The sequence below is a fragment of the Oncorhynchus masou genome, chromosome 4, assembly GCF_036934945.1.
Source record: "Oncorhynchus masou masou isolate Uvic2021 chromosome 4, UVic_Omas_1.1, whole genome shotgun sequence".
In the NCBI taxonomy this organism is placed as follows: Eukaryota; Metazoa; Chordata; class Actinopteri; order Salmoniformes; family Salmonidae; genus Oncorhynchus; species Oncorhynchus masou.
Window position 1 is genome coordinate 10088384 of NC_088215.1, and position 25266 is coordinate 10113649.

General features: G+C 44.4%; 2 protein-coding genes across 2 annotated transcripts; one reads left to right on the forward strand and one right to left on the reverse strand.

Annotated features, from left to right (window-relative positions):
* Window positions 1-747: 747 nt before the first annotated feature.
* LOC135523508 (large ribosomal subunit protein mL45-like) lies at window positions 748-6534 on the forward strand. The gene is made up of 8 exons (XM_064950253.1): window positions 748-1014; window positions 1607-1808; window positions 2116-2233; window positions 2601-2699; window positions 4269-4317; window positions 5008-5157; window positions 5642-5815; window positions 6180-6534. The coding sequence occupies exons 1-8, from the start codon at window positions 952-954 to the stop codon at window positions 6276-6278; spliced, it is 954 nt and encodes a 317-aa protein (XP_064806325.1). The 5' UTR covers window positions 748-951; the 3' UTR covers window positions 6279-6534.
* A 97-nt stretch (window positions 6535-6631) lies between these two features.
* Window positions 6632-24896, reverse strand: LOC135523502 (metabotropic glycine receptor-like). The gene is given in 13 exon segments (XM_064950240.1): window positions 6632-9214; window positions 9275-11303; window positions 11736-11885; window positions 11971-12073; window positions 12659-12797; window positions 13131-13369; window positions 13594-13703; window positions 15070-15138; window positions 17761-17987; window positions 18294-18378; window positions 23190-23298; window positions 23996-24590; window positions 24593-24896. Coding segments are annotated over 13 exon segments (5445 nt in total). The 3' UTR covers window positions 6632-7928.
* Window positions 24897-25266: the final 370 nt, after the last annotated feature.

Below are 25266 nucleotides of genomic sequence, written 5' to 3' on the forward strand. Positions count from 1 at the left end.
GACGTGCACAGCCACTGAAGGTGTTCGAAGTAGCTGCTGCTCAAATCTTCAGATCATGTCATGAAAAAGCAACCAATTTAAGAGACAATTCCACTATCTAAAACATGTAACTCTTTATTATCTGTGTCAACGGCTAAGTAACTGGTGCTGTAGCCTGCATCCATAAGAACCAACTTATGCTTGATCCAAAAATGTGGTCGGAGGCGTATGGATGGTGTGATGCAATTGCGAAGCAGTGGCCAAATTGCGCTCCGTACTGCACTGTGCGCCTCAAATTTTGTAACAATGAGTAGGGCTCCATATAGCTTCGCATTGACATTATTAGTTGATGGTAGGTGCGGGAATGAGGTCCTGTATAAATACAAACCCACTTGACAACTTATTTCAGAGCAGCTCTGAGATGCTTACGGAAGCGCAAAAACTATTTATGCACTGACTTCTGCAGAGGCCATATCAAAGGCGCTGCATGGTCATTCTGACGTCTGCATTGGCAGTGCAGCACTACGGTCAGCATTTACCGGCTATGCAAGTCAGGGCATTCATACTTCTTGGGCTTTGCGGGGCAGCGTAGAGCTGTTGTGAAGGAAATTGTCAAGCAAGTGAGTTTGTGTTTATACAGGACCGCCCGCCCTCACCTACCATCAACCAATCATGTCAATTGCAGAGCAAAATGGAGCCCTCTGCCTTGTTAAACAGTTAAACATTTGGCCACACCTTGTAGATTTTTTTGTCTTCTGATCTAAACATCTTTGATCTATAAATCAACAATAACTGAAAGCAGATTCTTATGATTAAAAAAAACTAAACAAGTAATAGTTTATTCTAAAATGCAGAGCAAGGCAGAATAGCCAAAGTGACCCCCAAAACGTTGCAAGAAGAATCGTAACCATACGCAGCACAGCGCAGATATATTGTTCTTGAACACATCTCAAACTGAGTCTGACAGCAAGTATGGCGATGTCCATGAGGAGGGCATTACTGCCTCTGCATCGGATGAGATTCAGCAATTTGAAGGTATTATTTGAGAGAATATTGATTACATTAGCTATAAATTACACATAATTCATTGAAATGTTGACTGCTCAGCCCCAGAAAATGGCACCGAAAAAAGCTGTAGGTTTATAATCAGCAGTAGCTAGCTAGCTAACCTAGCTAAACCCAGCAAGCAGATCTTTTTGGAAGGCAACTCTTGCTAAAACACTCCGTTTTTCAACTGACTAAGTTTTAAACCAGTTTAGCTACCTCGCTAGTTTATACTCATTAATCAATCACCGTAGGCAACCTAAAACGCTTAACTCAATAAGATGTCATAATTGCATTTTATAACACTGTTTTCTTCAGTCTCTTTGACGTCATCTGATTTTTGTATTTATGTCCAAAACCAAGTTGTTTGTTTATACTAAATGCATAAACGAAAATGTTCTCGAATGTGCCATCACATTATGATATTAACCAATAACAACAATAATAACCAATTGATAATAATGTGCAATTCTCTTATCTCCATGAATTGCAAACCACATGAACAAAGTGTGCTATAACCTTTTATGCATAGACTGGTACTCCATGGTTTCTTATCTAATCCACCTGCTTTTCCCTCGTGCAGAATGCAGAGGCTTCGCTGGAGGTACGGTATCCCCTGCCCTTTGTTGTCCCGGTAAGGACCAAGAAGCGCTACTTCATTCCCCCCGCGGTGGGGATAAAAGGGAAGGCGGCAGTCGCGGCCGACCAGGAGGCCAAAGCCAGAGCGGCAGGTGTTGTCCTGAGGCAGGAGTACATGGAGAGAGCCATCAACATCGCCTGCACTGGTACAGACCTGTTTATGTGCATTCATACACTTTTCAAAATGTCAGACAGTCTTGCACCACTGCTGATGACTGCATATCAGCGGTAGTGTAAGACTTATGAGCCATTTTGAGAAAACATGTTGCAGACTTGTTCTAAAAGCAAGCTAGACCAGTATAGTATTAGCATATACATTATGGTCATGTTAAAGTTCAAACCTTCAGTTTGTTGTACACCAAATCAAATTTAAGAGGTTTGCCACTGTTACAATGAAGCAAATAATATACATAGTCACAATAACCAATATCTCTCTCCTTTCCACTACCACAGCGGGAGTGTTTGATCCCTATATCCCCCCAGAAGGTGATGCTCGTCTCTCCAGTCTGTCCAAAGAGGGTCTGAAACAGCGCACAGAGCAGATCAAACAGGGTGCTGCCTCCCAGCTAGCGTGAGACAGTCTTCCTGTGTCACACTCTAACATTGACTGCCGCCCCATTGTTTATCTTTTTTGTAGGATATTGAGTGATCCTTCCTTATCTTTCACACACACTCAAATACTCCCAGCTAGCAAAGACTGTCTGTCATGTACTCCTTAGATATTCTTACTCTCTGTTAGTATTAGACTTAGAATGAGTACCTATTTGTCTCTTATATTGCATTAACGTCTTTGGCATTGAAACAAACCCGGTTACACTTTAAACAAACTTTTATAAAGGCTTTATAGTCCATTCATGAAAGCCTAATAAAGGGTTTATGAAGGCTTAAAAGTTGTAGTTAATTTAAAGTGGGAACACCAAACCTTCTCTCCACTGCAGGATACGCAAGATCAAAGAGCATGACGCTGAGTTCACCACAAAGGCGTTCCCAGTGAAAGCTCAGGAGATCTTCGTTGACGCGCACAACGCTCTCACACAGTAAGAGATACACTCACTCTCATATGACCCAAATCAACTGCTTCCTATTCTGCTTACACTCTTGGCTACCAGGCAAAGATGATCTGTGAAAGGGGTGAGTGGTGTCCCCAGTTATTCCAGTGAGGCATTTCTAATGGAAGTGAGATAGTGACTCACTGTGCTCATGATGGATATATTGCTTTCACTGATATAGCTTGCTGTGAAAGTCTGTTTAGGCTCATCTTGTTTGTAAATCTGAACTACCTGATTTGGTTTAGTTTTTCGGCTGGCTCATTAAGAAAATTCAACAGTAACTTGATCAGTCTAACCAGGTCTTGTCTTGAAGTTGCCTAGGCTAGCTAATGCTAGCCACCTTCTTTCGCCAATTAGCTTCAGCTGATTAGTGTGTGACCGTGGCGAAGTTGGTTTGACATTGGATAGCCTGGGGCTAGTTGGTGACCGTCAATAAATTATACAATGTAAATGGGACAATATTTTCATTTGGCATCTTTTAGTTGTCTCAATAAATGCTTTCAATATTTGTGTATCAATTTCTACAATTTATAGTTTGTCATTGAAATAAGGAGCTATTGACGTTTTAAAATATTGTCCCATGGACATTGCATTCAGAAAGTATTCAGACCCCTTGACTTTTTCCACATTTTGTTACGTTACAGCCTTATTCTAAAATTGATTATATACTCTTTTTTTTCTCCACAATCTACACACAATACCCCATAACGACAAAGCAAAAACATACAAAGCAGAAATACCTTATTCAGACCCTTTGCTATGAGACTTGAAATTGAGCTCCTATGCATCCCGTTTCCATTGATCATCCTTGAGATGTTTCTACAACTTGATTGGAGTCCACCTGTGGTAAATTCAATTGATTGGACATGGTTTGGAAAGGCACACACATGTCTATATAAGGTCCCGCAGTGGACAGTGTATATCAGAGCAAAAACCAAGCCATGAGGTCGAAGGAATAGTCTGTAGAGCTCTGAGACCAGATTGTGTCGAGGCACAGACCTGGGAATGGTACCAAAATATGTCTGCAGCATTGAAGGTCCCCAAGAACACAGTAGATTCCATCATTCTTAAATGGAAGAAGTTTGGAACCACCAAGACTATTCCTAGAGCTGGCCTCCCGGCCAAACTGAGGAATCGGGGGAGAAGGGTCTTGGTCAGGACCAAGAACCCGATGGTCACTCTGACAGAGTTCCTCTGTGGAGCTGGGAAAACCTTCCAGAAGGACAACCATCTCTGCAGCACTCCACCCACCAGGTGGCCAGACGGAAGCCACTCCTCAGTAACGGGCACATGACAGCCTGCTTGGAGTTTGTCAAAAGGCACCTAAAGGACTGTCAGACCATGAGAAACAAGGACTCTCAGGTCTGATAAAATCTCTGTTTTGGTTGAGACTTACTTGATGACCAAAATGATCCTATTTACAGTTTGTAGTAAATTTTGACACCAGAATAAATGTTTTTGCCATCGATGCCACAGGTCGCTATCAAAACAAGAAGTGGCTTTTTAGGGACAGTCGCTCTTAAGTGTATCACTCTTCTTCTGTCTGTGTGTTTTCAGGTTTAACAAGGAGAAACTTCACTCCCTTGTGACAGAAAGATGTTACCCTGTAAGTTCTCTCTCCTTCAGGCAGTTATTGTCACCATCACCAGTACACTTGCTTAACTGTTATTGTTTATACAATACACAGGCTATTTATTTCACCATGTGTATTTATTCTCAGTTCTATTTGCACTGATACAATCCCAGTGTTGTCATCATGTCTGGAAAATTGCTGCTGCTGCAAATAGAGTGTGTGTGTGTGTGTGTTTGCACTTTAGGGTTGTGCGGTATATAGATTGTCATATCGTTTCTGTACTGTACTGGGGGTATGCGGTGTTACCAGAAGTGCACACATGGCGCTCTGTTTTTAAACGCTCAAAACAATTTAGGCAACAGGGCTCTTGATCCAGGAGGGAGTTGAATGTCTCTGCTGTAAGCAAGAAGCTTGATCTTGATGACATCTAGCCAGTTAGCAAACCAAATGCATAGCTGCAGCCCTGACTTGGATATCATTTCTTTGACATTTCTTAGTTATAAGTAGTGGGCTAGCACATACCGACCTCACATGGGCCCAAGCCTATTGTACTTAATTTTACGGTACAGAATTAACCAGGTATTTTACAAAGAAATAGTATGATCAAATGTTAATTATACTTGTAACCTATGTTATAACCTACAAGGTGCTTGTTGTGTCTTGTCTTTGGGATGCTCTTTTAGCTTAGATGGCATTAGCTCACTGTCTGTCCATCCTGTGCAGGAGATGGTGAGGGGGAACCGCTACAAGACGCTGCGATGGCATTTCGTGGAGTCCCTGGAGCCGCCCAAGGTGGTGCACGCCCGCTGCCCAGACATGGTCAGCAAAGGAAACATGTATGGGCAGGTTACGGTGCGCATGCACTCCAGACAGGTGAGAGAGACAGTCGCAAACACACGGTCTGTCACTCCGAAAATGGTTGTCGTCATGCTGGAATACTGTCACGACGAGCCATTAAACAAGTATATAACACACAGGTTGGGTACTGTGGAATCCCACATTTTGAAACGTTAAAAGGAGACAATGGCGCTATGCTTAGCTTTAGCTATAAGGGTCTGCATTTATTTATAGACTCAAACATTCACATTGCATTAGCATAGTAGTAATGAGTGAACCAATTAGTAAGGAGTGAACCAATTTCGTAATGAGTGAACCAATTCTCTCAACTCATTCTCTTTTCTCCCCCCCCCCCTACCTTTTCCTGCCCCCTGAATCTGTCCCACTCTTATGGCTGAATGTAACCACTCTGTTTACATCATCGTTTCACCATTATCCTCAGTAAGGGTTGTGTTACCTTGTTGTGTTACCTGAATGAACATCATTCCTAAATGGTTAACTTGTGTGTTCTGGTGGTTAGACCCTGGCTGTCTACGACCGCTTCGGCAGACTGATGATGGGGAGCGAAGAGGAGCCCAGGGATGTGCTGGAGTACCTGGTTCTGGAGAGGCACCTCGTCAACCCATACGGCATGTGGAGGTTACATGGCAAGATAGTACCAGCCTGGGCCCCAGTGAAGGAACCCATCGTCAAGGTGACCTTTCATAGGAGTCTATAGCAAGTTTACTGATTTTTATTAAAGGGGCACGTCACAAATTAATGTAGTTAAAAAGTGGTGATGTGCCCCTTTAACACTGTTGACCAAAGGGTTGATTAGAAAATGATTAGATGACTAATGAAATTCCTGAATACATTTTCAGTTCATTACTTGAATGGATTTTAAATTATTTTTAATGTACTGAATCTCTGTTATTTACCATCTGTGTTTTTTTCTCAGACAGTTTTAGGACTGGCCTTAGATTTCTCAGTAACTTGTATGGAACACAAAAGCGAATTCGAGAGCCCATTTGTCTGTGGTTGTAATTTCTGCTCACTGGCTTTTATTTCTTCTGTTTCAGACTGTTATGATCCCTGGCCCGGAGCTCAAGCCAGGCGAGGAATTTGAAGGGCTCAACTATGAAGTGCCCAAGCCTAAGGCTGTGCAGTGGCACAAATAGACCACAGTTGGGAGCTGTAATTCTGGGCCAACACATACGTTCTCATTTTTTTCAGAAACCATGAAGCTACATTTAGTTTTCTGCCTTTTTATAAAAAAAATACACTGTTTGTTACACCTTACACTTGTATATCTCAAACACTTCAAATAATCCACATTGTCCAGATCTGTAGAGATTGTATGGTTTATTTCAATGCTGAATATATTACATGTTAATTTAAAAAATACAAAAATAAAATGTTCCATCTCTTTTTTTTCATACCTTTTTGGATTTCAGTGATTGTACATTTATATCAGAATAATCTGTACTTTTCATCAGCAATACATACAAAAATAACTGAAATAAACAGAAATAATTTTCAACATGCATACAAAAAGGATGCATTGTGTAATGATGATGGTATTTGATTCTATTTAACAAAAAGACAGCACACCCATTCATGCATCAAAAAAACACTCACAAAACGAAGTTGGTCCATTGCGGATAACACGAGGCAAAGCATGAAGACGATATCACCACTGCACAAAATTTTCATTTTCACTGAATGAGGAGATGTGGCAAATATGGATGGATACATTTGGTAAATAAAGCATGGAAATGGTGAATAAATCAATGACAAGGGCCTTATGTACAGTTTTAGCGGGACTATACTGAGGTGCAGTTGTTTTTAGGGCAACTGTTTCCAAGTTGAGTTGTATGCTTAAAAAAAAGAATGTGAAAAAAGTTTGGGTCGTGCATCCTCAAAATGCACACACGTAGTTTTTTTAAATATATATTTATTATTCCGCTAATAAAATTGCTATTGTAAATTATTCAAAATAACAGATTATAGCTCAATCAGTATTGAATTAGAACGATTTTAAGTTCTCTGTTAAAGTTCGATGTATTATATTATTAATATTAGCACTGTGCCTGTGGGGACGTGATCATGTTGATCTACAGGACGTTACATTTGATGTCCTTGTAGCCACGACTGTCTAATTGACACAATTGACTTTGAAAAAGCACAGATTTATATTACAGCTGGAAAGCTGTCCTTAAAGTATTTGGAATGTGTTTATAGCAGGCAACAAAAGGACATGCATCACCACCATTGTAATCAGTGATTTACAAAAATGCTGGATGTGCTTCCCAGTTAAGCTGAAGGAGCTAGTGTAGATTATTTCCCCGTGTGTCTATAAGGAGTTATCGCCAGCTTTGTAAGGCTCGGGCTGTTATTTTTTTAAACACATTGTCAACCTTTTATAGCCATGGCGATGGGGTTTTAACTGTGTGATTACAGAAGAGCACGTTGTCACTTATAAACACACAAAGAGACACAAAAAAACAATATTCATTATCTAAAATTGGGTCAAAGTGGAAAGAAGAAGAGGGACTGCATCCGGATGGGGGGGGGATGTACCTCTGGTGGAAGAGCATTTGCAGATCCTGGCCCAGGGGTGTATTGCTTGTGAAGCAGTGTCTTTCTGGGGAGTGTTATGGATGGACAGTCCAGGGCGCCTTTGCTACATTCAGGAGTGCAGAGGTCATGTCCGATTCATTACCCCCCCTGCTATAGGGCATCTTTGCACAGTGACCCAGTCAGTGAATCAGGTGTAACCACACACTTGAGAAATTCTTGTTCCAGCCAGTAACTGACAGGCCTGGCATTTACAAGTCGGATGGGAAGACGAAGGCTTCTGCAGCACTTTCGGCATCGTCTTCCTCCTCTTCCTCTTCAGGAATGTTTTCAGGATCCCATGTAAAAATGTCAGAGTTATTGTCGTGTTCTGTGATGGATGAGGGGGATGATGGTGGTTTGGTCTCTTCCATCTCCCAAGGGCACATAGCATCACGCCGAGCCAGGGGCACGTTAGCTTTGGCTGCCTCTGCACCCTGTGGGCTGCCGGCTGCAGGTTCTGCAGCGTCACCCTGTTCCATAGAGAGTGCACCCTGGGTCTCTGTGACGTACTGTCTGCCGCTGGCAAGGATAGTTTCCTCTTTCTCTGCAGACTTTTCTGGTTCATCAGTTTCCCATGAGCAAACGTCTTCTCGAACACTTTCTTGCTTTTTTATCTTCTCTGGTTCTATAGGATCCCTGGTCTCCCATGGACAAATGTCTGCCTTGGTGCTGTCCTGGATTTGAGTATTTTCTGACTCTTCAGCTGGACCAGTTTCACATACACAAACATCTGCCCCAACACTGTCTTGCTTTTTCATCTTTTCTGGTTCTTCGGGGACATCAGTTTCCCAAGGACAAATATTAACTTGAACACTGTCTCGTCTTTTCTCTTTTTGTGTTTCCTTGGAGATATCTGCTTCAGTACTGTCTTGTCCATTTGTCTTGTCAGTCTCTCCAGGTTCCCAAGGACAAACATCAACTTTGACACCATCTTTCTCCTCTGTCTTTTTTGGCTCCTCAGTTTCCCATGGACCAACGTCCGTTTGAGTGCCATCTCGTCTTTTTGTTTTGTCTGGCTCATCATTTGCCCCAGTTTCCCAAGGACAAACATCTGCTAGAAGGCTGTCTTGTCTTTTAGTCTTTCCTGTTTCTATGGAGACAATAGCCGGACTGCTGTCTTGCTGCTCTGTTTTCTCTGGTTTCTCAGTCTCCCAAGGACAAATATTTACTCGGATGCTGTCAGTCTTTTTTGGATCAGCTTGAGTTCTGCCTTGAGTTTCCCAAGGACAAACATTTGTACAAGGGCCGTCTTTTCCATCTGTCTTTTCTTGGTCTCCAATGTCCCATGGACAAATGTCTGTTTTTGTCTCCTGGGAAAATGATCTTTTGGTGATCTTTATTGTTATGGGTGGTATTGTACTCTCCTCTTCCCAAGGACAAAGCACTGTCAAATCTTTCTGTGGGTCAGGGAATTCCCATGGACATGCTTTTGCTAATGGGACACTTAGTTTTTCAGATGCAGATTTAGCTTTCTCTGTGCTTTTTGTTTGTACATCTTGTTTCCCCATGCTTGCCGTGTCTGTTGGTTCCCAAGGACAGACATTCTCCCGTTCACCGTCTTGGGATTTTGGTGTCTCTTCAGATTCCCATGGACAGACATTGGCATGTATTGTCTCCTGACATTTTGGTGGCGCATTACGTAATCCCTTGTCCTCCTGTGGATTAACATTTTCATAAATAATCGGCACCTTTACTTTGTCAGGGAAGGAATCCCCCACATCCCAAGGGCAGACATCAACCCGTACACTCTTTTGGGGTTTCAGGCCGTGAGAAATCTGTGGGGTTTCATCAGTTTCCCAAGGACATACATCTCTTGCTTTCTTGTTCAGACCCTCTGGTTTCTTCTCAGACTGTTTGGATGCTGAGGTAATTGGGATGGCAGAAACATCAGCTTCCCAAGGGCACACATCTCCCCGGACACTCTCCTGTCTTTTAAATACTCCTTCTGATTCCCAAGGACATACACTGACACGTGCAGGCGCCTTTGGATCCTCCTCTGGTTCCTCCACCTCCCACGGGCAGATGTCTGCTGTGGTGCTCTGTTGTCTCTGTGGGGCCTGCTGGGAGGAAGCAGGAACATCCCATGGGCAAATCTCGGATTGGGAAACACTCAGAGCAGGCCTAATTTGGCTACCTCTTCTGTGAGTGGAAGGAGTCTTAGCTGTGCTATGTGCAGTGTTTTCCCTTGAGATGAACACGTTTTCATACACACTGTCCTTTTGCATGTCCTCTGAGTCCCAGGGATAGACAGTGGACTGTACAACCACTATTCTCCTTGGACTTCTTTCAGAGGAATCACTTGAGGACAGTCTGATTGCAGCCTGTTTCACGAGGACAGGTTTCACATCTCCTGTCGTCATACTTCTTTTTTGCTGTGTCCTCTTGTCCACGCTTGAAACACCACATTTCTTCTCCAAGATTGAAACACTTCGCGATTTCGCTTCTGTGCCTGGAGTTTTTAATTTTAATGCTGCGATGACGGCGATGGCGGCAACACTCCCCTGGCTCTTTCGTGATATTGAGTCCTGTTTCTTTACCGTATCTCCTGCTGTCTCCTTTTTGGCCTTTTCCTTGATGCTTGCATCCACAGATCCTACGAAAGATTTGACAGAGAGCCATTTCTGGGTGGATGTGCGGAAGGAGAAGACCCGCATGTCGTTTGCGGCCTTTGGGGACCCAGGTACACTAGTGGAGATGGGAGTCTGGGGTCTCGGGGACTCGCAATCTGCCTCTCCCCCTTGTGAATCCCCAGCAGGACTTTCTGCGGGGTTAGGAACTGGTAAATGGTCCCAGGGGCAAATATGTTTCAGTATTGGTGATGATATACTCTCTGGGCTCTGTGGTTCTTCCTCGGAGGGAGCAAAGGTAACGTGTGGCTGGTTCTTATTGGCAGGTCGTTCCTCCGCCAGCTCCCAGGGACACACTTCGGCTTTGTCATAAGACTGGGATTGCACAAGGGCACTTGAGGTCTGGTCCTTGATAGCGATATCCTGTTGGGACTGCCTTTGCTCGCCTGGAGTATTTCTGCCTCCCCGGTAGGTGTCTTCCAGACTGTGGGCTTTACTGGACGCTAAACTCAGTGACTTGTGTAGCTTTGTAGGTCCAGGAAGCAGGAGATTGTTATCGACTGTAAGGTTTTGGGCACTGGCCGACTTACAGACCAATGGTGCGATATCCAGCGAGTCTGTCTCAGAGCGCTGTGAGCATCTCTTAGCTAGATTCGCCCTTAACATGGAGTCGTGCAAGGAGGGGTCTTTATCGGTTACATAGTCATAGTCACTTTGAGATTTACGCAGCACCGGTGAAGGCTGCTTTACTGGTTCGTCTTTGTAATTTATGCTAAAAGTATCTGGCGCTCTCTTACAGGACTCGGAGTGCGTAACATCCCTGCTGCCCAGGTTAACCTCTTTGCCGTCGCGGCTGCACTGTCGGCTCATGGACTCTGGGATCTCAGTGATACGCTTTATAATGGACCGGCCTAGCCCGCGCCGAGAGCTGCGCTTCTTCTGCAGGTGGGGGTTGTTTGCTGTCATCTTCTTGGTCTTGTGGACCTCCAATTGACCGTACAATTTCTTCAGCTCATCCTGGTTTCAGGTGAAAAGGAAGAGAGAAGGAAGGATAAAGGGAATTAGGGAGGGTATTGGTATGAGTGAGCAGAGGGGAAACCATTGGGAACAGTAAGTTGGGGAAGAGGTATTGTTAAGGACAAGGAGAGCAAGTTTAGGGAGAAGAGAAGGGGCAGGCGGAGGAGAAAACAGGTCAGGTCTATGCCAGGCCACTTTATTGTGAAATATACACAGGGCTTTTTATGTCTAATTTTATAATGAAAAGTCTAATTGGTTTTAAATTAGTATAAAGTAATCCTACATATGGTTATAGCAGTAATTCAATGTTTATAATTGTTTTATTTTACTAAGGTTTCAATTCTATTGAATCATTTCTTCCCGTCTTGGCCTAGACAGTGCCTGAATAGAAATGATCACTTAGTAAGGGTCCAGGGCAGAAAGGGAGTTTACCCGAATGTCATCGGGGTCCATGCTGTGGTCACTCCAAACTGCTGAGGTAAAACTGCTGTTGAGGTACGAGCCGGATCGCCGCAAGTCCACCTCATCCTCATACACCTCCTCTGCAATCTCCTCTCTCCCCGCCCTCGACACATGGAGGAACTACAGAATACACACAGAGAGTAGTTATTATGTGTCAGAGACAGGTTTATACTTACATTGCTTGTGGAAGACAATTGCCATGTACCTTGGGTATGAAGAGCAGGGCAAGTGTCACAGTGATGGTGACGTGCGTATGGGTGAAGAAGAGCAACAGCATCCAGTCAGGATGCAGAGAGGGCATGACAAACCTAAGGAAAATATCAAACAGGAAGACATGTTATTTGTCCCTATACAATATGCGTTTCTCGTGGTGAATAAGCATGTTTTATCCAATGATGTATATAAACCCTGGATTGCTGATGCTATGTATTGGCCAATCAGGGGCTTTGAAGCCACCGGTCAGCCATATTGGCACTCCCCAGAAGAAGCAGTCCTCCATAGGAATTAAATGTTTCAAGGACAAAATTACATGAATTTAGGTATTTTTTGTTGTAGTGGGAACAGTAACAGAACTTTACAAAAATTATAATTTATTAAGGAACATGTTATTTACTTATTTTATTTTTTAAATGTTTAGCTCAGATAATATAATTGAAAGTATGCATTGTGTCTGTAATAAAATAAACGTATTGTACAGAAGACATGAATAAATACATTTCTACAGCTTTCAAAATGTTTTTCACAACGGTGGGGGAGTGCCAAGATGGAGGTGCAGTGGCTTCAAAACGGCGCCCCCTGTCACTCATCTAGTGTAGGACTATATGCAATAAATCATTGGCTTTATCCCAGTTTACTGCCTCTGTTTAGAGCCGAGGATCATGTACGCTGGTTACCGTAGCAGGTGGAACATGGAGGATAGCAGCAGCTCGTTGTGTATGGCGATACCTATGTAGCGAGGCTCGTGGAAGGCTGAGGGCACTGGCTTCACAGCACTGCACAGTAAACTGCCCCAGCACAGAAACATCAGCTCGGCTGAGTCAGACAAAGAGACAGGCATAACGTTTATACTCTTCTCATACACAAGTAGTGTCAGGCAGTAATGTGTTATTTTGTCTGGGTTGTTGAGCTCAAAATCATGTTTGTAAATTGATTTTTACCTCTGACCTCAATCAGGAATGTGATTTGTAGCCAGACAGAAAAAGCCAAATCGATAACAGTAACATTCACTGGATTTTTGGTTTTGGTCAATAGGTCTACACAAGAATGCCCGTGTGCTGGAGTTGATCTTTTAAATATAGATGATTTTCTCTGTATCACCTGTAAAACTCCAACAACCCTCTTTTTCAATTAGATTTATCCACTCACCCACGGCCATCATGTAGTCCCAGCGGTCCAGGTCACAGAGGCTGAACCCCTGACCATCTGACGTGGTCGTTATGATCAGTAACGGAACGTTACGGTCACGGTTCTGTAGAACGCCCGCGGTCCACGCACACAGGAACCAGCTGACGGTCACAACCATGACTCCCAGCAACCTCAGCAGGTGTATGCTGGACATGTAGGGCACTCTCTGGGCTGTGCGCGACAGGAACACCTTGAGGACCCTGTATGTGTGGGACGTTGACTTGATGTTACTCGTTCCTCAGAGATAAACATACACAGACACTTTTTTGACACATTTTGAATGACATTACAGCATACAAACTGATCTGAGTTCAGGGAAAGAGCTCACAACATATTGATCGACCTGACTATAGAGAGGGGATACCCATGCGTTGATACTGACGATACGTGAAATGTAGTAGTGAGAGAGTGCGGTAGTACAGACCTATATATCTTCAGTGTTACCGTTCCATAGACGATGGCAAAGCCCAGAAGTCGCACCCAGCGAAGCAGGATGCACCGGAAGGTGCTGGGCTTGAAGTACATGATGAAAACCTGAGGGGGAGAGATAGAGAGAGGCATTAGCAGATGATCTATCACGCAAAATCACTCCCTGTGAGCTTAGTTCACCTTGTCTTTGTAGTTACAATAGGTAACAGGCTTTGTGGATAAAAATAATACAGGACCATAATTGATTAGAATGTGTTTAAATAGAACATTTCTACCTTCCACAGGGGAGACACATTATGCACTTAGTAATCACAACTGTACACAACAGTACAGAACGTGTTCAGAAATGCGCAGTGTACAGGACTATGTGTGTACATGAGTGGATTTGTATGTGTGCTCTAGGTCGGTGACCGCCGCAACAGTAGATCAAATGGCTGGAGGGCTAAAGGGGGCGATGTGTGACCCCCCCAGGTGATGCCCTACAGAGATGAGAGAGCCTGTCCCTCGGTTGCCCTTTTGTCTGGGCCAACGCTCCACAGTTACAGCAGATTGAAAGGAATTTAACCTTTGTGTCGGCCTTTTAGCGTCTGAATCCCCCATATGAATCCCCTCAACCTTGTGTTCTAGCGAGCGAAGTAATATGATCACATGCCCCCATCATTTACCATTGGCTTGAACGGGATACTTTGATCAATGATTCAGGGTAGATACACGTGTGAGTGAGTTGTGCAACTGTCAAGACTCCCGCCGAAGTCGGTCCCTCTCCTTGTTCGGGCGACGTTTGGCGGTCGACGTCACCGGTCTTCAAGCCATCGCAGCTCCACTTTTCATTTTCCATTTGTTTTGTCGTGTTTTTCCGCACACCTGGTTTACATCCCCTCATTACTCTATGTGTAGATTATCCTCTGTTCCCCCCATGTCTGAGTGTGGTTTTGTTTGTTCGTTACGTGCGTGATGCTACAGGCTGGTTTTGCGCCGGGTATTGTTGTAAACCGTGGTTTTGTTATTTTGTACCTATTTGTGTGATTTGTGCGCTATCGTTTTTTCCTTGGGCCGGAGTGTTGTGACGCAGTTGCGTCTGGCTGTTTTCCTCTGCCTGAATAAAGTGTGCCTGTTCACTCATCTCTGCTCTCCTGCACCTGACCTCCTTCGACCAGTTGCGCACACTCTGACAGCAACGACTACTTAATTGGGATAATGAATCACACAAGTGATTGATAACCTATTGCTGGCCATCGAGTAAAGCAGAGTTATGCAACTAATACATTGGCTGCTTCCCAAATGGCACCCTATTCCCTATATAGTGCGCTACTTTTGACCAGGGTCTATACGGGTGCCTTTGGGATGCAACCTCCCCCCTCCCCACCACCAATCTAAATCCTCCATTACGATATAATCCCCAACGCAGTGATCTGAAAAGAGCACTCTTATCTCCACACTCACTCACTCGCTCATATATTATCTCACTCACCGGGAAGTACAGGAGCAGAGAGCCAAACAGGATGGTCTCCAAAAGCAGGAGACCCGATGCCCGAATCCTCTATAGGGGGAGGTGAGATAGACAGAGGGAAGGGGGAAAGGTGAGATGGAGGGAGGGTAGAGAGGAGGGATGGATGTGGGGGAGAGGGAAGGTGAGGGGGAGAGATGGGGTGGGAAGGGGTGAGGGAGAGCAGAGAAGAGGGAAGGTAGAGGTCAATGGTGAGAAGGATGCAGTTGATGAGGGTGGAGAGGGAAGGGGTGGATGAGGGAGAGAGAGGTGGAAATGGAGATTGAAAGTGAGGGGAGGGGGAGAGAGAGGAATTGAGGAAACGTGATTGGTTCAGTATGATGTGCTTATCTTACAGTGTTTTGATTTCCGATGTCTCTGTGGACCATCGCGGCTCCGCGTTTAACCATTTAACTCTACATGTGTTGATGTATGCAGAGACTAGGTCCGTGGAGCACTATCTTAGAGAGGAAGAATGGCCAGGGGGAGGTACAATTATACTAATGCCCCTGCTGTAATGCCATGATACATGAAGATATACAGGTAACTGACAAAATAAAGGAAACACTTGAGCAAATGAGGGGTACAAGTACATTACTGTTCAACAGTTTGGGGTCAGTTAGAAATGTCCTTGTTTTTTTTCAATAAAAGCACATTTTTTGTCCATTAAAATAACATCAAATTGATCAGAAATACAGTGAAGACGTTGTTAATGTTGTAAATGACTATTGTAGCTCGTAACGGCTGATTTTTAATGGGATATCTACATAGGCGTACAGAGGCCCATTATCAGCAATCATCACTCCTGTGTTCCAATGGCACATTGAGCTAGCTAATCCACGTTTATCATTTAAAAAGGCTAATTGATCATTAGAAAACCCTTTTGCAATTATGTTAGCACAGGTGAAAACTGTTGTGCTGTTTAAAGAAGCAATAAAACTGGCCTTCTTTAGACTAGTTGAGTATCTGGAGCATCAGCATTTGTGGGTTCGATTACAGGCTCAAAATGGCCAGAAACAAACTTTCTTCTGAAACACGTCAGCCTATTCTTGTTCTGAAAAATGAAGGCTATTCCATGTAGGAAATTGCCAAGAAACTGAAGATCTCATACAACGCTGTGTACCACTCCCTTCACAGAACAGAGCAAACTGGCTCTAACCAGAATAGAAAGAGGAGTGGGAGGCCCCGGTGCACAACTGAGCAAGAGGACAAGCACATTAGAGTGTCTAGTTTGAGAAACAGACGCCTCACAGGTCCTCAACTGGCAGCTTCATTAAGGCTAATCTGATCAATTTGATGTTATTTTAATGGACAAAAAATTTGATTTTATTTAAAAAACAAGGACATTTCTAAGTGACCCCAAACGTTTAAATGGTAGTGTATATTGGAAGCAGGTGCTTCCACACAGGTGTGGTTTCTGAGTTAATTAAGCAATGCTTTAAAAAAAACGTCCCATTCCATCATGCTTGTATAAAATGCCCAGTTGCCCATTAGTTTGGCTACCATGGCGAGAAGAGATCTTAGTGACTTTGAAAGAGGGGGATCAAAGGAGTATAGGGGGTTTAAGCGTGTGTGTGTGTGTGTGTGTGTGTGTGTGTGTGTGTGTGTGTCTCAGTCACCAGATCTCAACCCAATTGAACATTTATGGGAGATTCTGGCACGGCGCCTGAGACAGCGGTAATCCTCCAACAAAACACCAAATTATGGAATTTCTCGTGGAAGAATGGTGTCGCATCCCTCCAATAGAGCTCCAGACACTTGTAGAATCTATGCCAAGGTGCATTGAAGCTGTTCTGGTGGCTCGTGGTGGCCCAACGCCCAATTAAGACACTATGTTGCCAATTCCCTTTATTTTGGCACTTACCTGTATGTTGGCCTTACTGTATCTGATATTGGATAAATGTATTCATTTGTATGCTGTCACATAGAACATGGCTTAAGATGTTCAATTCATGTTAACACTTGGGGGCTCATATTCAGAAGGATTCTTAGAGTAGTGCTGATATAGAATCAATTTGGCCTTATAGATCGTGGTGAATAATATTATATGGACAGGGCGGACCTGATCCTAGATCAGAATTCCTGCTTTGAGACATTTTTTAAATTCAAGCTCAGAGCCCTGAGTTAGGTATTTCCAACTTTCTTATCTAGAGTGACAACGACTATGATGAGTAATGACAGAAGACGTCAAGATGACTAGATTAGCTATGATAGAGCCACCGAGCAGAGTTTCAGCATATGCTACATACAAGGAAGCAATATTCTCGCACTGACAGTGTTTCAAAAGAATGAGGGAACAACTTAATTGTTACTTTTAGCAGAGCTTCATATCAATTTCCTTCGACTCAAGTAGCACTGCGAATAAACATTGAAACTTGAAGACTTCGTGAGATCTTCATGATGAAACCGAACAGTTAACCATCAATGATGGTTTGTTGTAGAAGTTGCCCCTAACCACAGATCTAGAATCATATGACTCTACCATTAACCTTAACTGTTAGAGTTACTCCAGAGGTGTATTGATTAGGCACCACACGGAAGAAAGCATAATGCAACAGCGAGGGACTACCTTAACTTGTCCAACAAGAAGCACTCATTTAAATGTTCCGTTGCAATACATTTTGCTACAGTGTACCCTAATGAATATGACCCTCGCACCCACGAGAACTCACTCACCCTGCTGCATCTGAACTGGTAGGCCACCAGCATGCTGATGAACACCAGCAGCATGAAGAAGCCCTGGACGGCCAGCACCCCGGCTCTGAGGAACCGGTCCTCCTCGACCCAACAGGGAGAGCCGTCCTCGCAGCGCCTGCAGCCCGGCCAACAGGGGAGACAGATGGGCAGGGCCGGGTAACACACGCCACCCCCCTCCCCACCGCTGCCGTTCAGGGCACCACCTTCTGTATTAGACACGCACGGGGATAGAAACAAAGACAGCTGGAGAGTGACGACAATGAATCTTTAAGTATTGTCTTAGAGCTGATTTTGGCTTACAAGTCAAAAGATTACATCACATTGACCAGGGTCTTATATAAAGTAAAGTTCTGAGACAAACATTGAATAGAAGTGTTCTTGATTATTTGAATGCATCCCAAATGGCATCCATTTCCCTACAGGGTGCACTACCCTGTGGACTCTGGTCAAAAGTAGTGTACTATAAAGGGAATAGGGTGCCATTTAGGATGTAGCCTGTGTGTCTACTTTACCTTCCATTGGGGGGCTGTAGTATCCCTCTTTGCAGCGACAGCAGTACTGGCCCAGTCTGAATCCCTGGCCTGTGATTGGCTTACACTGGAAGGTAGTAAAAGCAGTGGGTATTAAAGTTCACATCACAGTACAAGGACAAGGGTAGTTGGGTTTTTCTCAATCATTGTCCCTGATTGATACCAAGGATGAATAGGGTCTGTGAGGTGTCGAGTTTGGCATGTCTGTATTTGGAGGACTTTATCATTATTGCAATATCCCCACTCCACACCTGAAAGGGGAGCTCCCAGAGGAATGGAAAAAAATTCAATTGCAAGTAATAGTTTTTCTTTGGCATATCTGTAATGTTTCCATCTGTAAACAGCTGTGGACGTCAGAAAAAACAATGCAACCAAGGCATCATTATCTGCTACTGCTGCTGTAATATCAGCATTTCTGTGTGAAAATGGCCAAAAAAAACCACTGTTTTCTTGTTATGATAAATAGGGCTTTGTTGGTATGAATTGTTACAGTTAGGTGACTCTACTTGCCTATGCCTGATTGGACTGACATGCTTGTCTGTTCTCGAGTTAATGGAGATGGAGTTCGATCCACATGTTCTCTCAGCCAGCCTGGTGTTAGTTTCTCCACCATGATGGTTCCCAGCACAGCTGCACTCAGTCAAGGAAACACCCATTTGGACGCTCGCCTCTCGCCTCCGTGTTAATCTAAGTTAAAACCTAAATGGATATGTAATGCTTCGCTACCAAGAGCATTATCCCTTTTATACCAGTGAAATCCCATATGCACACACACGTAGGAAGACACACACACACACACACGTAGGAAGACACACACACACACACACACGTAGGAAGACACACACACACACACGTAGGAAGACACACACACACACACGTAGGAAGACACACACACACACACACGTAGGAAGACACACACACACACGTAGGAAGACACACACACACACACGTAGGAAGACACACACACACACGTAGGAAGACACACACACACACACGTCTACCCTCAAGTACATGTGCAATCCCACATCAGGTATTGACAGACCTAATTGCTTGCTTAAAGTAGCAACGGTCATCTGAACTGTTAAAAGGTTTCAAAACTATTATAATAAATGCAACAGTTGGACAATGGATGAAGATACTCCAAACGTTTTGAGTTTGTATAATCCCTGAGATATTGACTGAATTAGAGTTCAGGGATTTTGGTGGGAATTCAGGTATTCCATTTTATTGTCAAATTTCACTTTTCTTTCTTAGAATGCACTCATTCATATACATTTACAGGTATTTTGTATTATTATATGTAACTAATTTGCATAAATACACCAGACGTATTTGCAGATATGAATAAATTACCACAAAGGGGAGGAACAGGGCTGCAACCACCAGACACTTGCTCTGTCAACCCTACCTGCACTGTCCGCCTCATTTATTACTGTTGTTGTCATGTTCTCTTGCATAATTCAACAAGTGTGATAATAGCAGGATACCCTTAGATGAAAAATAAACACACTTGGCTCTAGATTACACCTACAGTATCTAAACATACTTTACATTGTTGGCGAGATCAGACATAATATCACTATAATTCGAGTCTTCATTTTCTGAAGTTGGTTTCACTTCAGCGCATCTAATTTGTAAACATTTCAACTGTATTAAATTATTACTTTTTTCAATTCCACAAAAAATTAACACCCGTCAAAAGAAGGTTAATTTTTCTTCTCTTTCTTGTGATGTAAGCGTCGAGACGGTGTGTTAAATCCCTGACGAAGCTTTAGCGTTCATATAGACTCAACAGAAAGACAATGTATCCCATTGAGCCCATGACAGCCATTGCCGGGGTGTGTTTGACAGGTCAGAACAAACATTTCCACGGTCGTAACGCTAACGGGAACAAACGACAGGCACAAGCAAGAGTATGAAAGAGTCGGGGGATTCAAATGAAAGGTATCAATCCAGCGAGAGTTAAGTGACAAGTGGATTTTCACCCCTCAAACACAGGAAATAGATGCCTGAAAAAGACAAATCCTCAGGTGGGTGGGGAAAACGCGTTTCTACTTAAATGGTTAAACATTTGTATGTTCCATGGATTTAACTGAACTCAGGCATGAAGGCAATTTAATTCTCAGATGGAGATGGTATACATAGCAAGTAATTAATAAGTCAGCCGGTTGGTAAACATAGCATGGACCTGCACCTTAAAGCCTCATGATGTACATATCAAGCTCACCCCAGAGGCGTATTTGCTCTATGGCTTGACTCTTACTGAGTGTCTATCTAATATGGTTCATTGTATGTTTTTTTATTGCGTCATGACATTTTGATTGAGAGGGGTGTTTTTTATTTTTCTTAGTTGACTGTTATATGGATTTACAATTGACTTGGTGAGTAATTTGTATGTAACACATATATATATACACACACACACACACACACACACACACACACACACACACACACACACACACACACACACACACACACATATGAAAGTGAAAGACACATCTGTTTGCCTTTTGAAAAAAAATGATAAAGGTATCAAATCACTTGATTTAAGTGTAGCTAGATCATAAAATCATATAGATTAAATACAGCATTACATTATTTTTTTAAATTGGTTTTAATGCAAGTCATCTCTTCCCCTTTTAAAAGAGGCCTTAGCCTGCAATTACACATGAATCAATGAACTCCTTTTGTAAGGAAATTAAATAATCTCTAATAAAACATCCCATTCTACCTGGAAATCAATCTCTCTCTTGTTCCACCTCTGACCTGTCTCTGGATGTTCCATGAGGGGACAGGATGAGACTAGATAGGGGATGATGCTGATGAGATTGGGATATAGGCGTGCTCCTGTGTTCTGTTTCTGCCTGTCAGATGAGTGATGGGTGCATGGGGATTGGGGGAAGGTTGTCGTTCATGGCTGGATTATCATCTTAATCCTGCAGATCATCCCTCCGCCACCCAGCACAGCTATCTTTAAACAGAAGGGCGGGATGAGAGGGAGAGGATTGTGTCGGAAAGGACAGATGATGATCAAACAAGAGAAGGGGAATAAATTGGGGGTGAAGGTAAAGGAGGAGCAGAGGAGGACAACTATGAATGGATGAGGGCTTGAGTGGAGGATAAAAATGTAAATGAAGTAACAGGTGAAGGATGGAGATGGAGAGAGAGTAAAGCTATTTAAAGTGGTTAGGGTTGACGAATGCATTTATATGAATCATATGATGTCACAATACCCACTACTACTTCTTAAATACTGCCTATATGGTGACTTACAAAAGTATATAGGTTAGGGTTTGGAGTATTGTAGCTTATTCAACTCAACTCCACCATTTACGATGGAGTTGCGCGGTGACTAGTGTGGATGGTTCAAAAACGGCAGATTTTAGACCCCAAAGAATAGCCCGCAATTACACAAGACATTGTTCTGTGTAACTGTGGGCTATTCTTTGGGTGATTTATTTATTTATATATATTTTTTTATTTTACCCCTTTTTCTCCCCAATTTCGTGGTATCCAAATGTTTTAGTAGCTACTATCTTGTCTCATCGCTACAACTCCCGTACGGGCTCGGGAGAGACGAAGGTTGAAGGTCATGCATCCTCCGATACACAACCCAACCTAGCCGCACTGCTTCTTAACACAGCGCGCATCCAACCCGGAAGCCAGCCGCACCAATGTGTCAGAGGAAACACAGTGCACCTGGCAACCTTGGTTGGCGCGCACTGCGCCCGGCCCGCCACAGGAGTCGCTAGTGCGCCATGAGACAAGTATATCCCGACCGGCCAAACCTACCCTAACCCGGATGATGCTAGGCCAATTGTGCGTCGCCCCACGGACCTCCCGGTCGCGGCCGGTTACGACAGAGCCTGGGCGCGAACCCATGGTCTCTGGTGGCACAGCTGCTTTGGGTGATTTAATCAGCAGTTTTGAATCAAATCAAATCAACATTTTATGTGACGTCGGAGCTCCAGTACCCTCAACTCCAATGTAAATCGTGGAGTTGTTTAGCCAGTTCGGGGTTTTTGCTGTCTCTTGTGACAGAGTAGCTGGCCAGCCCACTCAAGGTTTGGTTCTAGGAGATTTAGGGCTCAATTCAATCAGATCCGCTTTAGCAGACATCTGCATAGCGGTTGTTTTGGCATTTTCGGGGGTGGAAGTGCATTAGAGCGGTCAAATCCACAAGTGGCTCCTGGCATTATATCTACAGCAGACATTGCCATTGGGTGCATGGAGTTGGGTGCATGGAGTTGGGTGCATGGAGTTGGGTGCATGGAGTTGCATTAAGATAATTCCAGTGCAGCCCTATTTACAAGTTCCAACACTGGAATTTGAGTTATACACCTCGATTAGGCTGATAGAAATCCTCATTATTTTGTTGAATGACTTTCAATTTCAACGTAATTATGTATATGTAGCCTCCACTTTCTCGTTCTCAACTTCTAATGCAGGGGTTTCACCAACGACGAATTCAGCTGGAGAAGTTGTGCTCCCATTCATTTTCACCGAGGGCATGCAGAGAAACGGGCGGGGGATGGTGAGAAGGTGAGCGGCGAGAACCCATCTAGCAGAGCATTAGAAAAAAGTTGAGCTCTGCTCTACTTTATAAAAACTTCAATCAAAGCGAAGCATTGTCAAGAGAAGGTGTGGCCATGGTCAAAACCCACTGTAATGCGGATGGGATGGGTGTGGCTTCGTGGCAATGATCAAGAGCAGCTGCTCACCGATTTGACAGCTCCAACGCTGTCACGGGCTAACGCTTGATCTGATTGAATCTAGGCCTTGGTCAGAGACAAGAGGTTCTGTAACTCTTCAACAACAGTTTGAGGTTCCAGTCCCTATTTTTCCAGGGCTTAAATGTTTTGAGAGTCTCTTTACCTCCATGGTGGTGCGGTTGCACTGGTGTGTGTTGGCAAACCAAGCATCCCCCGTGGCACACTGGTTCACATCAAAGCCCTGTACGTTTACATCCACACGGATTACACCCCTGGCACAAGAGCGTGCGCGCACACACACACACACACACACACACACACACACACACACAAAGAGACACATCCATTTCAGTAAAAGAGAATATCCTGGAAACTAACTGGGCACAAACAAATAGCAAGTAGCAACATAAACAACAGGACCTTTCATGGGAACAAATATATTATTATTGTAATTGAATCATCCGTATTCAACTCTATCGCCTGGAGCTTGACATTTTCTCTAGATCAACCTCTTTGGCCTTTAAAAGGGCCTTACTTTGAAATGTCAGATCGTATCCAGCAATGGGTAATTCAATCATATCTGCTATTTCAAATGCTTATCAAAGTATCTACAGTGTGGCTCTCTGGTTACTACTATAGGCCCTACTACTGCTGGAGACAGATATTTTTAGAGCCAGGCACGAAACGTGAATTATAGCCTACTGGGGGCAGGAGTAGTGGGTTGGAGCCATCATAGTCCTTGATGATGGTACTAAACCTATCTACCTCAAATGAGGTCATCAGTATAAGACACAGAGAGAGACATGGGTTTGTCCAAATGGCAGCCTATGTCGTGTGCTACTTTTGACCAGGGCACTCGCCCAACTCGCCCTGGTCAAAAGTAGTGCACTATATAGGGAATAGGGTGACACTTGGTCAAAACCTATATAAGCAATAGAGTGCCATTTTAGACGCAGCCAGGGTCCTGACCTGAACTCAGGGCTGAGGTCGGGCTTCAGGCCGTAGAAGGAAGTGGATAGGGTGAGCAGCCAGCCCGGCAGGAAGCGGCCGTCCTCACACTCTAGGAATGGCCCGTTGGCCCAGCGCACCCCGCTGCGATTGGTCACGTAGCTATCGCCCTGCCCCCATTTGGGCGTGTCCAGGGTGCTGAGGTCATTGAGGAGGACTCTTTTAGATAGGGCTGAGGTCGGCTGGTTTGAGGAGGCGGGAAACTTGAAACTGCTGAACCAGGTGTCGTCGGGTGCGGGGGCCGGGAGGTGCAGACTTTCCCATTGGCTAGAGAGGTCCTGGAGGAGGATGTTCTGGTACCTGGGGGGGGCAGGGTTCCGGGAGGCGCGGAGCACGAGCTGGGGGGCGGTGGAGGCTGGGTCGGCGTCAAAGGTGAGGAGGGCCTGCCGGATGAGGGGGTCGGCCTCCAGAAGGGCGCGCACCATGGCGTGGTACCAATCCATGTCCTCTCGCACACTGCTCTCTCGCAGGTCGCTGGCCTGGAGGATCATGTTGAGGAAGTTGGCCGTGTTGGCCAGGGCGTCCATGGACGGTCGGAGGGGGCCATAGAACCCCGCGGCAGGGGGCCGTTCTGACCCGTGAGACTGTACGCCCGGTCGCACTCCACTATCTCCAAGACGGAGTCGTCCCCGCTGTAGAGAAAGACCTCTGTCGGCGTCCAGTCCTCCTCTAGGGCTTCCGAGGGGGTCGTGACCGACTCTGAGGGATCAGGGCTGTAGGGGGTGCCCGACTCCCCTGTAGTGCTCACAACGGATGACGTTGGGTCCTCTGACTCAGCTGTAGTCCCCAATTCAGAAACTATGCTAACCTGTGCTGAAAGAAGGGGTGTGAGCAGCAACAAGAGGAGCCAAACAGGGCCCATTCTCAAATCCACTCCTGTTGGAGGGGCCATATAGTAATACCTCCCTCTTTTATAATCTCTAGTCTTGACCTTTTTCAAAATCCTCAAATAAATGTCACATTTTGGCCGAGGCTGGGAAAGCCTCATAAGCCTCTTCTCTCATCTCTCTTTATGTCTCTTCTCCTTCTCTCCAGTTGTAGTCATACAGGCTGCGGTGCTCCAGCAGGTGTCTACTGTAACGACAAGGGGGAGTCGATCATCTGTAGCACTGTCTCAGGCACACAACACACCGTGCTCATTTGTGCCTCATAATCACACACTCCTCACACACACAAACACAAACACACACACACACGGATAAAAATCATACTCTCTACCTCCAATGGGAACT